Source organism: Podarcis tiliguerta, assembly GCF_965153285.1.
Source record: "Podarcis tiliguerta genome assembly, chromosome: 2".
In the NCBI taxonomy this organism is placed as follows: Eukaryota; Metazoa; Chordata; class Lepidosauria; order Squamata; family Lacertidae; genus Podarcis; species Podarcis tiliguerta.
This window is the reverse complement of record NC_139535.1, coordinates 27,894,061-27,907,039: the sequence shown is the minus strand read 5'-3', so window position 1 is coordinate 27,907,039 and position 12,979 is coordinate 27,894,061. Positions and strand designations below refer to the sequence as shown.

Here is a 12,979-nt window from a genome sequence, read left to right as displayed (position 1 = left end):
ACGCCGCCAGAGCACGATTTCTGTTCTCATCCTGAAGCAAAGTTCTTAACCCGAGGTACTATTTCTGGGTTAGCGGAGTCTGTAACCTGAAGCGTATGTAACCCAAGGTACTACTGTATAAGAAATAAAAGAAGCGGCAAAAATATAATTACAAATCACACAGCACCTATCACAGCACATTACAAATGCTGCAACAGGCAGAAAAATCATTAAGTAGTCCACCAACACCCTCAGCAATTTCTAAGTGGTCCATGGAGGGGGGTGCACTGCACTAGCTTATTTATTCCTGTGGAAGTGCCTGGCAACCAGTTTCTTATCCGTTGGGTGGCAGTGAAAGAAGAGAAAAGCAGCGGGGGCGGGGGGGGGGAATCCTTAGCCAGGATCTGAAGTTTACTGGCTTTTTGAATAATGGAAAGACGTGGCAGCCGCTGCAGTGTGTTGCCTCTTAGCTTCAATTCTGCATTTGCGTAACAGATGAGACTAGCAACCTACCCAGCAGGGCTGTTTTTCAAGGCATGAAAAGTTTAGGGTCTTTGGAAAGCCTTTTTGCATGTTCAAAAACGTTATTGAAACGATAACAATGCATTTGCGATCAAAACAAGGGTGTTTTATCTTTAGAAACGTCTGAATACAGTAGCCTACATTCACAAGTTGTTTTTTTGTGTGTGTGTTGAAACAAGATAGTTCAAGTTCCCAAACCTTGCTGTAAAAAGGATAAAGTGCAGTTTTATATATGTTTAGACCATTGGGCATCATGGGGTTTACCTCTAAATAACTGTGCACACTGTAAGTGTGCTGGATATATTTGCATAACATTCAGTCAATGTGCAGCCAACAGACCTCGGGAAATCTGCAGGGTTCAAACGTGCTAAATTTGTAAGGGGGGGAGGTATGATTCATCAAAGATTTCAGGCAACCCACATCTCAGCTTTCTCTTGCCTTCTGCACCTCCGTTTTCAGAATCATTTTCCTGCTTGTCCATGTTAACTGCTATGAAGTTGCCCAACTTTACAGCTCAAATTACACCCACCCCTTCTTGCTGTAATGGTATGATCTGCAATGGAAGGAAAACCAGTGGTGCTGAGTAGTGACAGGCTAACAGATTCGGTGTAGCCCTGGGGGGCATCCCATTGCTGCAGTTTTAGGCTATGTCTCCTTAATATTTTCCTCTTTATTTAAACAGGGGCAGATTGAGGTGGAAAGTGAGACAGTCTTCAGGTTAGCTGCTTTGATTTTACAGGTAAGATTTTTCTCAAACTCTCTGCATGCCTGTTGCTGTTATTAATTTTACATGCATGGTCTCAAAAGCCTTTAGTTCCAAAATTTTGACAGCAGTTTTTCATGTATTTGTTATATTGCATAGGCATGTCTATTTCTCTCTTAACCCCAGCAAAAAACCAAATAAATGTGCATTTGTGATACAAATGCTTCAAAACTGCCATTGTGCTAAAAGCAAACAGAGATGTTAGAATAGACGTAAACATTTGGGGATATTTGGGGTGTAGGAGTATGAGTATGTGTTTTTAGATGTGGAGTTGCACAGAATGATTGAACTAGCATCACATTTCTAGCATAATTATTGCCCCCCCCCCCCCGCAAAAAAAATTATATGTTGGACACTTGGTAAAGTGTATGATATGGTACAACAATGTTAAGCATTTCTGTAAATTTTTAAACCTCTCTTACCAGTTGCACTTCAAAAAGAAAAGCTCAAAATGCAATGTCATTTTATTTTTAGAACAGTGTTCTGTAGATCCCAATCAAGGGCACTGTTGGTTTCCAGTTAGCAATCTTCCTTGCCACATACGATTTTGTCGTTGTTCATATTTTCATGTCTCTTCTGCTTTTTTCTTAGCAAGAGACTTGGATTTTCATTGACAAAATTCAGCAGCAAGCTGATGATGGCTTTGACTTTTTGAACTTTTGTGCTGTTTTGAATGAACCTTGCCAGACTGTTCACAAGGGCTGGCCATCCCTGTAATTTCAGTTTGTGGTTGGCTGTAGCTGAGCAAGGATGGGCTCTCTGTTTCTTTGAAAAGAGCAAAACCCTGTAAAACCAGTGATGTCCTTTAGACTTGCCTGAGTGGTCAAGGCTTGGCTTAAAATACGAGTTTAGGGTGTGGGTGTGGGTTTTCTTTTAAAAAAAGTTTTCAGTGATGTGATGTCTTAATTTAGGATTGAGATCCACTGCAAAAAAATTTAGTGTTTTAACATCATTACTTTTCTCAATTGTAGGAAGCTAAAGGGGACTACTCCAGGTAATTACATTTCCCTTTTCAATATTAGAATATAGAATGACTATGTTTTGTTCAGTCTGCATTACTTTAAGCAATCATTCACCAACTGCAAATGTGGGGAAGAGAAAGGAAAGCATGTGTAGTAACTGAAGAAGAATGAATCACTGCAGCAGCCAGAGGCTGGACTCAGCCGTTCACACTGGGTTGGGGATGTGATTCTTTTGTGAATGGAGTGTGAACTGGGGCAGTGTCTTTCAAAGCGCCATAGCCTACTTGCTTGCATTAGCTAATCTTTAATAAGGCAAAACTTGCATAAACAATGGCAGCATTTTGTGCGGGGGGGGGTCCTCTGCAGACAAGTTGCTCCATATTGTTGCTCATTTTTAAAGAAGTCCAGAGTTCCTAATGACCCTGCTTGTGAATAGCCCTGATGCGTACCCAGAAAGATGAAGCTTGTCAGTTGCTTGCTTTTGGAGATCAGTGTACAAAGTTTTTCCTCGGCAGCTGCCCCACAGGGGCCTCACCCGTCATGCTCTTGACCTGACAAGCTGCATTGTGGCCGGTGAGAGAGACTTGGAGCTTGTGTAGGGCTTAGCTTTCTACTTACTGGTGCATAAATCGGGCAGCCCTGGCCATTGTGCCTCTTCCTACCTGCCAAACCCAGCCTTTTTGGATGGAATTGCAAGGCAGAAGGAGGAAAGAGGAGGGGTGGAGTGGGTGGGAATTAAAACAAATGAAAAGGAAATTGTGTCTGAGCTGGAGGAGAGAGGGACTTTAATTAGTAGTGGCTCACTGAACAAACAAATTCAAAAGGTCAGCTTTCATCACGTTAATGTTTTACTACATGCCTGCCTTCCTGCAAAGGAAAGATTTCTTGTTTACAGATGGCAGAAGTAGGGTCTGTATATTAGACTTAAGATATCCTTGCTGTGTGTGTGTGTGTGTGTGTGTACGCGCGCATACGTGTCCTGGGGGGTGAGGGTGGGACGACTACACTGTCTCTGTGCATGCTTGCTTAGATGGTGTGTCAGGCTGTGCCCCTTTTCCACAGCAGTGCCCTCAAATGCAGTACAGTGGTACCTCGGGTTAAGTACTTAATTCGTTCCGGAGGTCCGTTCTTAACTTTAAACTGTTCTTAACCTGAAGCACCGCTTTAGCTGATGGGGCCTCCTGCTGCTGCCACGCCACCAGAGCACGATTTCTGTCCTCATCCTAAAGCAAGGTTCTTAACCCGAGGTACTATTTCTGGGTTAGCAGAGTCTATAACCTGAAGCGTATGTAACCTGAAGTGTATGTAACCCGAGGTACCATTATACTGGCAAATCTGTCCCTGGTGATTCACAGTTGATTCAGGAGAAAGGTTTTGCTACTTCCCTTTGCCAGTCCCAGCCTATGCTGGCTGGAGCTGATCATGGGAGTTGTATAGTTGGCATAGTTGGCATATGCCCTTGGCATAGTTATTATAATTATTTACAGGGCAGAATGTACAAAAGAAAAAGAAAAAACCCTGTAAGATAATAGGTCCTCAAAGTTGTACGGGTGTTTATTCAATGAATACCCCTTATCACAATACAAACTGCACTAGCCGTACTAGCACTGTCAATCAGCTGGTCTGTTCTTTGGGCTAGCAGGGATCAGCACAGTCCCTGTGCAACTTGCAGTTGTCAGCTGGTGCCAAAACATCCTCCACCCGCAAGTGCTTTGACTGAGCAGTAGCTGGGTATTTTGTAACAGAATGCAAGGTTGGTTGGTTGGTGAGTCTTGCAAATTTAACTGAAAGCCATAGGTTTTTTTAATTGGTAAGATTAACCAATTAATCCCAGATCAGAATGCTTAGCAGTAATCTGATTTAATCCATGGAAGGATTTGCAGTGTGTTGAGAATGCCATCATGCTGAATGCTACATGCATGTTGTGAGTTGGGCGAGACTCTCCTCACTTGCAGTTCCCGACAACCGGGACTCAGAGGCGACAGGTATTCAGTGGAGGTAGCATGCAACCTTCTTGGCTAGCAGTTTACTGATAATCTCATCTCCCCGCAGAAGGTAGAGAGAAGAAATAACTCTGCAAGTTTCTTGAGGCCAGTGCACTCCCTACGTTCACTAGCCTTGCTGTGGGAATTCTGAGTTGAAGACAGAGCTCTGGCCAGGCAAATTGCTTTTGCTTCCTCTGTATGCAGTGAGGTTGGCGATGTCAAGCCTGGCCAGCTGTTTAGTGTCGCCTTGGGACAATCATGTACATTCAGGAAGCATCCAGAGTTAAAGCAAGGTCACTGCCATGTGTCAGGCTGCCGAGAGAAGTTAGATTGCTAGCATACCATGTTGAAACAGCAGGTGTGGGCAACATGGGCGATCAAATGTGAAGTATGCCCCAACCCGCCCTCAGAGCACTTAGGCATGACTTTTGGTTTCTGACTGGAATGCAAAGAATCACAGTTTTCATTTGTTTCTAAACAGCCCAACTTCCCTTCCAATAAATAAATAAACGAATAAGCCAACTCATATGCTGCACATATGCTGCAAAGTGTGTGTGCTACAGCAGTTCTTTCAGTTCAAAATAAATGTGTGATGATACATTAATTTGAAGTTCAATAAACATAGACCCAGAAATCAGTACAAATGTGTCTGGTGCAGCTTTGATCTCTCTTGCTAAGCAGGTCTAAGGCTTGCTTTTGTTAACTGGGTGGGAAGGGAATGCTTGGGGGAAAGTGAGAATTCAAAAGTAATAAACAGATAATAGTTAACACCCACCAACTCGGTACCTCCACTGATTTTAAAGATTATTTCGGTATTTATTTATTTCATGAAATTTATGCACAGCTTGACTGTAAAAAATAAAAACAAACCCTCAAAGCGGTTTACAAAAGGTAAACCAGTAGCTGTAGAGTGTGCTTCTAATTCTCCTGTATTGTAGAAATGAAGTTGAAAATACAATGGCAAAATTGCCAAAGGATCTCAAATTGCAATCCAAACATGCATATTAATTTGCTAGTAAGCCCCGTTAACCTTATTCTGAGCGGACACGCAGAGGACTGTGCTTTTAGAAATCGGAGCCTTATTGAAATGGGAAGGGGAAAATAGTTGTGGTTTTAGCTGTTGTTATTAGACAGGCAGATTTTCACTTTCTGCAAGTGAAAGTTGTTTTCTTTAGAGAAGTCTCAGGACGGAATAGCAACAATTAAACTGATTTGTTAAAATTCTGAGGGGTGAGAGAAAAGAAATGTTCTATTTGAGCCTCTTGGTTTTAGAGCAAATGACAAGGTGTTCTTAGTAAATTTGCATTTCGCCAATGCAAAGAGCTTCACAGAATGTGCCTACCTAGGATTGTTCAATGAGACATACTCCCAGGTAACCATGCACAGAACTGCAGTTGCACAGCACAACCAAATCCTTATTTTTTATTTACTCAATAGAAAGTCACACTGCGCCCAGTGAGGTTAAATCTCTAGCGTGTTTAGGTTTGCAAGCTTAACCAATTTATTCTAACTGATTAATTGATTGAACACTCCAACCTAATTATTACATCCCTTCCTCCTTACTGGTTGTCTCCAGACTGTTATCACATTGCGGATTTCAGCATAGCATCAGGATGGTCCAGTAAAGAATAACTGCATTTATTTCGTGACTGACGAAAATGTGGGGACAGTTGTCAGAAAACAGGTGGGGGGAGCAAATGTTTTGAAGTGCCAGATATCAGACCTGGACTCAGAAAGAAGGAGCTGCCTGTTGCAAACCATGTGTTAAATATTTTAAGCCTTCCAAGATTTTGACTCACAGTGCAACACTTGAAAGAAATCAGTTTCAGCTTTTCATTTTGCCCCTGATATAAGCCCTATTCAGATCAATGGGTAAATCAGTGTGTGATTGCAGGCTAAATGTCAAATGTAGGATGGCTGAGCAATAGGAGGGAGGAATAAGCATTCTGAAGCCGGTGTTAATTTATCTTTCTGTGTATGTATGTGTGTTTTTACAAAAACATGCCCATCCCCAACAGTTTTGTGTTCATAGTCGCTGGCCCTTCTGACCCAGCGACATTGTAATTGCAAGAAGAAACTGCTAAAGTAGCCCAACCCAACCAGATTTGCCTGGCTGATTTCCTTCTGGCTGATGTATCTTATTGTCTGTCCTTATCCATAGCCAGCCAATATATGAATGAAGTCCCTCAGCTGGGGATAGGCAGCAGTGTGTGAAGAAGAAGCAGCAGCAGTTTGAAGCAGCCAAGAAGTGGGGGTTTCTTGAGCTCTGAAAGTGCTGGCTGCTCCCCTAGCAAACCTGATGTGCAAGCAGAAGATTTGGGGGTGTCATTGGAATGCTAAGCAGTGAGCCTCATCTGTTCTCAATCTGTATAGCAAATAAACACAGAGGCTGGAAAATGCCGCAACCACCACGTTCCAATTCTCACTGCTTAGAAAATTCTGGCACGCCTAACAATACTAACCCTGCTTCCAGCTCAGTCTTGCCACTGGCTCATGTAGTCTGCTGTTGTATACAGTGGTACCTTGGTTTACAAACATAATCCATTCCGGAAGTCCGTTCTTAAACCAAAGCATTCTTAAACCAAGGCGTTCCCATAGCAGTGGGGGACTCAATTTACAAATGGAACACACTCAACAGGAAGCGGAACATGTTCTGCTTCCAAGGCAAGGTTCACAAACCAAAACACCTACTTCCAGGTTTCTTAAGCCAAGTTGTTAATAAACTAAGCTGTTCTTAAACCAAGGTACCGCTGTATTCTGTTATCCACTCTCCAGGGTTTCTGCTAGGTATGATCTGTTCAGCTGAAGATGTGGAGTACAGATGAGTATCATTTCTGGTGAACATATTTTTAAATAACAAGCAGTCTTTTGGCACCTTGTTATGGCATAAGCGCTGGAGGCAAAAGCATGGAAGTTTTATTTTTCTTTGGTCTGGTTACAGTTCAGGAAAGTGTTGTTGCATTGGAAGTCTCCCTCCTCCCCGCCGCTTTGTTTTCATCTGCAAACTACAGCTGTTGATTGGAAAGTGCCACATTTTTCATTTTCAGAAGCCTGGGTCATACCCGGACAACCAGACGGTGTGATTGTATCAACAGGAATAGTGTATATGCTGCTAATGAGACAGACTGTGCCCAAGGGAAGAGGCAGCATCAATGTGCGAGAAGGGAAGGCAATGTTTGTTTTCAATACTGAGAGCTCAATGGTTCCTTACTTGAAAGCTCTTTAGTAGGTTAAAGCTAGAGAAATCTGGCACCAGAGTGGCAGATTTGGAAGATGCAGAACCGCTTGAATGTATGCCAGGGGAATTTTGCCAGGGGAACTCAGAAGTGGAAGATCCCCAGGTGTGCTTATGTTTATAGAACATTTATGGCTGGTGTCAGTGTAAGAGAGCTGGGCTTTCTTAATAGACCATAATTAACAATAAAAAGAGACCTGTAGAATTGTAGGTAAAGAGGGGTGGGAATCATGGGCTGGACCTCAGCAACAGACATCTTCCAAAGGGTTTGTGGGGGAGCTAAGTCACAGTGCAAGGGGGGCCCATTCTATCCCCTCCAGCCTTTTCGTGCAAAGCAGAGCATATATATTTGCATGTGACTTGCCACAACATAAAATGAGCTTAAAGTAATTACCATGAAAATGGGTAATCCAGCTGTATTGATGTATTAACTCGGTCTACTGATTTGTGATGTATTTTGTACGTCTTTTTTATGAATGTAATTTCATTGTTTATATGATGTAGTTCACTGCCGCGGTATTTTTTTTTTAAAAAAAATTGTATTCATGTTGGCAGTTCAGAAATCTCTGCAAATAAATAAAATAAACATAAACATGAATATTTTACAATAAGAAGCTTCTAAAGAGTTAGTCTCAAGGTGCTGCCAAACAAATGTCTTTCTTTAACATAATGCAAATGTGCCATGAATTTAAGGCAAAGTTTATTCAGAGCAGTATTTCTAGGCAGTGGAGCCCAAAGGTTGTTGATACCGGCCCCTGCTGGGAGCGCAGGCTGGGGTGTGCTTGCAAAAATCACCACCAACATCAGAGGAGTTAGGGTTGCAGCCTAAACCTTTTAAATGTTTTAATGCTACTGAACATGCTGTTTTATCATTGTTGTGATTGTTTTATCACGTTGTGGTTTTTTGGGTTTGTTTTTGGTGATCTGAAAGCATTTTGGGAAATTTATTGTAGAATGTGTGGTATACGGATGTTTTCTCAAAGAAACAGCAGCAGCAGCCAGATTATGTATGAGAGGTCATATTTTGCAATTCAGTGCAGCGCACATTTCCTGGATGTCTGGATTACCAATGCTTCCATCGTGATTTGACTGAATTGCAAAAAGAGTGAAATCCCTTGTGATCGCCAAGTCCATTTGCCCATGCTGATTCTGTATTGGGGGGGGGGGGAGTAGCGTTGTTAATCCGGGAGGATTGCTCTTTCAGAGCCCTGCCATCACCAGCGATCTCTGGCATTGAATGTGTTGGTCTCGTGTGGGGCACCAAGGAGAGCTTGGCTGTCTGGCTGGTGTACCGACCACCCAGCACACCGGCAGCCACCCTGTCAGACCTGCTGGAGGTGGTGGCAGGCTGGGCCTTGGAGTTCCCAAGCCTACTGGTTTTGGGAGACTTCAACGTCCATGCCGATGCCACTCCCTCCTCTCGGGCTCTGGACCTAGTGACTTCCATGGCAACACTAGGGCTCTCCCAGTTTGTTTTGGGCCCCACTCATCAAGCAGGCCACACGCTGGATCTGATCTTTGGGGCTGGCATAGATGTGATCATGCTCCCCTCTGTGGAAGTGCCATGGTCTGATCACTACGCTCTGAAAGCCAAGATTGACTTCCCGCTCCTCCCCTGCTCGGGTGGCGAACCTATTTGGGCTCGTCCGCGAAAACTGATGGATCCTGATAGATTCCGACAAGCCTTGCGGGACCCTGCTCCTCCTGGCGACTCATTAGATGACCTTGTTGAGGACTGGAATAACCGACTCTTGGCAGCCATTGATGAGATCGCGCCTAAGCGCCCTCTTCGACCCGGTCAAAACCGGGCCCCTTGGTTTACTGAGGAGCTCCAGAAAATGAAGCGGGATCTCAAATGGCTAGAGCGAGTATGGCAACGGACTCGTGACGGAGCCTCAAGAACATCTTATAGGATGCTTATGAAAGCCTATGAGATGGCTATGAAAGCTGCTAAGAAATCTTAATTGGAAGCTTCCATTGCATCCGCTAGCTCTCGCCCGGCACAACTTTTTAGAATAATTAGATCAATAACGTCCTTAGGAGGACAACCAAATTTAAGCACAAATTCAACCCACAGCTGTGAGGCATTCGCGAGCTTTTTTGCGGAGAAAGTCCTGTTGCTCCGCTGTGACCTCCCTGCCAATTTAGATACAGTGACTGAACTGGAGGCCCCTCGACTGACTTCAGGTCCAGTGTTGGACCATTTCAATCAAATACTCCCTGCTGATGTGGATAGATTCCTCCAAGTTAGTAGGCCCACCACCTGCCTCCTTGATCCGTGCCCGTCTTGGCTGATTAGGGAGTGCCCAGATGTTGCGCGGACCCCCCTGGTTGAAATTATCAATTTGTCCCTTGACAACGGGGACTTCCCAGGGGAACTGAAGGAAGCAGTGGTATGTCCACTCTTAAAGAAAACTTCATTAGATCCCTTAGACCTATCCAATTACCGCCCAGTTTCAAATCTTCCATATCTGGGTAAGGTAATTGAGAGAGCGGTTGCTGAACAGCTTGGTAGGTTTCTGGAGGAAACATCGGCTTTAGATCCATTTCAGTCCGCTTTCCGTCCTGGTTTTGGGACCGAGATGGCTCTGGTTGCCCTAACAGACGATCTCCGTAGACAGCTGGATCAAGGCGGGTCAGGACTGGTGATCCTTTTAGATTTGTCAGCAGCCTTTGACATGGTTGATCATGATCTTCTGGACCACCGCCTCACAGACGTGGGGATACAGGGCATAGCCCGTAACTGGCTGTACTCTTTTATCTCTGGTCGGGGACAGAGGGTGGCAATAGGGAGTGAAATGTCGTCGCGCCACTCCTTGGTGTGTGGAGTGCCGCAGGGCGCAATCCTCTCCCCAATGCTTTTTAACATCTTTATGCGCCCCCTTGCCCAGATTATCCGAAGCTTTGGGCTGGGCTGTCACCAATATGCTGATGACCCTCAGCTCTATCTGCTGATGGATGGCCACACCGACTCAGCCCCGAACACACTGACCAGATGCTTGGAAGCTGTGGCTGGATGGTTTCGTGGGAGCCGACTGAAACTAAATCCTTCGAAGACAGAGGTCCTATGGCTGGGTTGGGATGGCATGGGGATGAGGGACCAACTCCCTTCTCTTGCAGGGGCCCAATTAGTGCCATTGCCTTCTGATAAGTGTTTGGGTGTAATCCTTGATGCCTCCCTTTCCATGGAGGCGCAAGTTACAGCAGCAGCCAAGGCGACATTTTTCCACCTTCGCCGCATCAAGCAGTTGGTCACTTACCTTTCCCACCCCGACCTGGCCACAGTGATCCATGCGACAGTCATCTCCAGGCTTGACTACTGTAATTCGCTCTACGCGGGGCTGCCCTTGAAGCTGTCCCAGAAACTCCAGCGGGTGCAGAATACTGCAGCGAGACTCCTCACGGGGTCTCTGCCATGGGAGCATATTCACCCAGTGCTTTTCACGCTGCACTGGCTCCCGGTGGAGTACAGGGTCAGATTTAAGGTGCTGCTTTTGACCTTTAAAGCCCTTCACGGCTTAGGACACTCATACCTATGGGACCGCCTCTCCCTGTATGCCCCACGGAGAGCCTCAAGGTGCATAAATAGCAACACCCTTGTGGTCCCGGGCCCTAAGGAAGTTAGATTGCCTTCAACCAGAGCCAGGGCCTTTTCAACTCTGGCTCCGGTCTGGTGAAACGCTCTGCCTCACGAGACCATGGCCCTGCAGGATCTGATTTCTTTCCGCAGGGCCTGTAAGACAGAGTTGTTCCGCTGGCCTTTGGCTTGGAGCCAATTTGATTCCCTCCCTCTCTTTCTTTTTTCTTTTCCTTCTCCCTCTGTGATGAGGCTACATTTTAATATTTTAATGTTTCAATATTTTAATGTTGTATTTTTTAATTTTGTTTTTAAGTTGTAATCATTTAACTTGTTTTTATTATTGCTTGTAAGCTGCTCTGATCCCGGCCTTGGCTGGGGAGGGCGGGGTATAAATAAATATTATTATTATTATTATTATTATTATTATTATTATTATACCTATAAACCCTGTCAGTTAAGCAAGTGTCATTCAGAAGACTTTTATCTACGAGATCCAGCAAAATGAAACTTTGTCACACCAGAGGTATGCATGCAAGGCAAGCAAAATGTTGAACACGTGATTCTGCCTTAATATTGAGTCAGACCTTTTGTCTGTCTAGCCTGGTATTGTTTGTACGTTTTGATTGATGGGTTCTCCAAGGTCTCAAGCAGGGTTCCTTACTGCTCCTGCTCCCTGGGGCTGATCTTTATAGCTGTGCTCTGAACTTGACATCTTCTGCATGCAAAGCGGATACCCTACCATTGAGCTATGATCCCTGCCCTGTCTTAACATAAAAAGAGGACATCATTGATGCTGCTCATGTCTGTTCTGTTGCCAAAGCAGAGAAAAACACTTATTCCTTAGTTAAACATTGTTTGGATACTTCGCACACAAAGTGCTTATGATTAGAATTACTTTGCTGTCTAATGTTTGTTTGTGTGTGTGTACAAACATAAGAGATGAGACAGCTGGTTCTCTCTCTGCCTTCTCCCTTCCCCGTTGCATATGTGAAGGGACAGAGTGTGGAATATCCAGAAATGGCTGCCAAGGGTTGTAGTGTCTTTCCTGCAGATCTTTGGGAAACAGCGGAGTACAATGATATTCCCAAGGAGAAACAACAGGGCTACATCAAATGCAAATGGCCCTCATCACGACCACCAAAAACAGGCAGGCAGTAGATGAACACATCTCCATATGAATGAAAACATATCAACTTTTGCTTACCCCCTCAAGGATCCTGATAGTTTCAGTTGCTGTGTGGCAGGGGTAGGGAATTAGTGACCCCTTCAAACGTTGGCTGCTAGCACTGGGTGAGCTAGGTACTCAGAGACAACGATGCTGGCTATATTAGGGGCACTGGGGGGCATGTTCAAGCAGCCACTTCTCGGTGATTTTAATACAGCCAAAATAACTCCCCGTCTTTCCCAGTACAGCGGTTTCCCCCCTACCACCCACCTGATGTTTGATCAAGGGGGACAGCAGTGGACAAAGTGGAAAGGGATCCGCAAGGCATGGCAGGCTGCATGGAGAAGCAGCCCAGAACCGCTCACATGTGCCCTAAAGAAATGCAAAAATGCCTGCTTGGTAGTAGTAAACACTGGTGTGCACCTGATCCAACAGAGGTATGGCCTCATTAGGAAATTGTGAGCATGAAAAGTGAACTGCACACTTGTTCCTTAGCTCTCACCAGCCCAGACCGAACTGGAATTGTTCACAGTGCAAAACAGCAACCCTCTGTTTCCTGCTGCCATTCATCCTATTTGCAACTCCATCCATTTGCCCAGGAGGCTGCACCCAGAAGTAAGAAATGCTGGGGAGATTCTTTCTGTGTGTTCGTCCCCCACCCACAAAAGAACTCTGGTCATTTCCAAGTTAATTTGCAGTGAGCAGTGGAGATCTCTCTGTCTCTGCATGTTGTAGAATATGTGTAGTTGAACAGCGTGGGACATAGCTTTGAGTCCGCATGCTTAGGA

The 12,979-nt window shown here is 44.7% G+C and overlaps 1 protein-coding gene across 7 annotated transcripts in view; it reads left to right on the top strand.

The window, feature by feature from the left end:
- FRMD4B (FERM domain containing 4B) overlaps window positions 1-12,979 on the top strand; it is a 234,606-nt gene that overhangs the window by 153,027 nt on the left and 68,600 nt on the right. For all 7 annotated transcript variants that reach the window (XR_014507531.1, XM_083424796.1, XM_083424795.1 and 4 more), the window contains 2 exons: window positions 1,184-1,240; window positions 2,236-2,258. Coding sequence is in view for 6 of the 7 variants with exons in the window: in XM_083424796.1 (XP_083280922.1) it covers window positions 1,184-1,240; window positions 2,236-2,258 (80 nt within the window). In the remaining variant the exon portion in view is untranslated. The remainder of the gene's footprint in view (window positions 1-1,183; window positions 1,241-2,235; window positions 2,259-12,979) is intronic.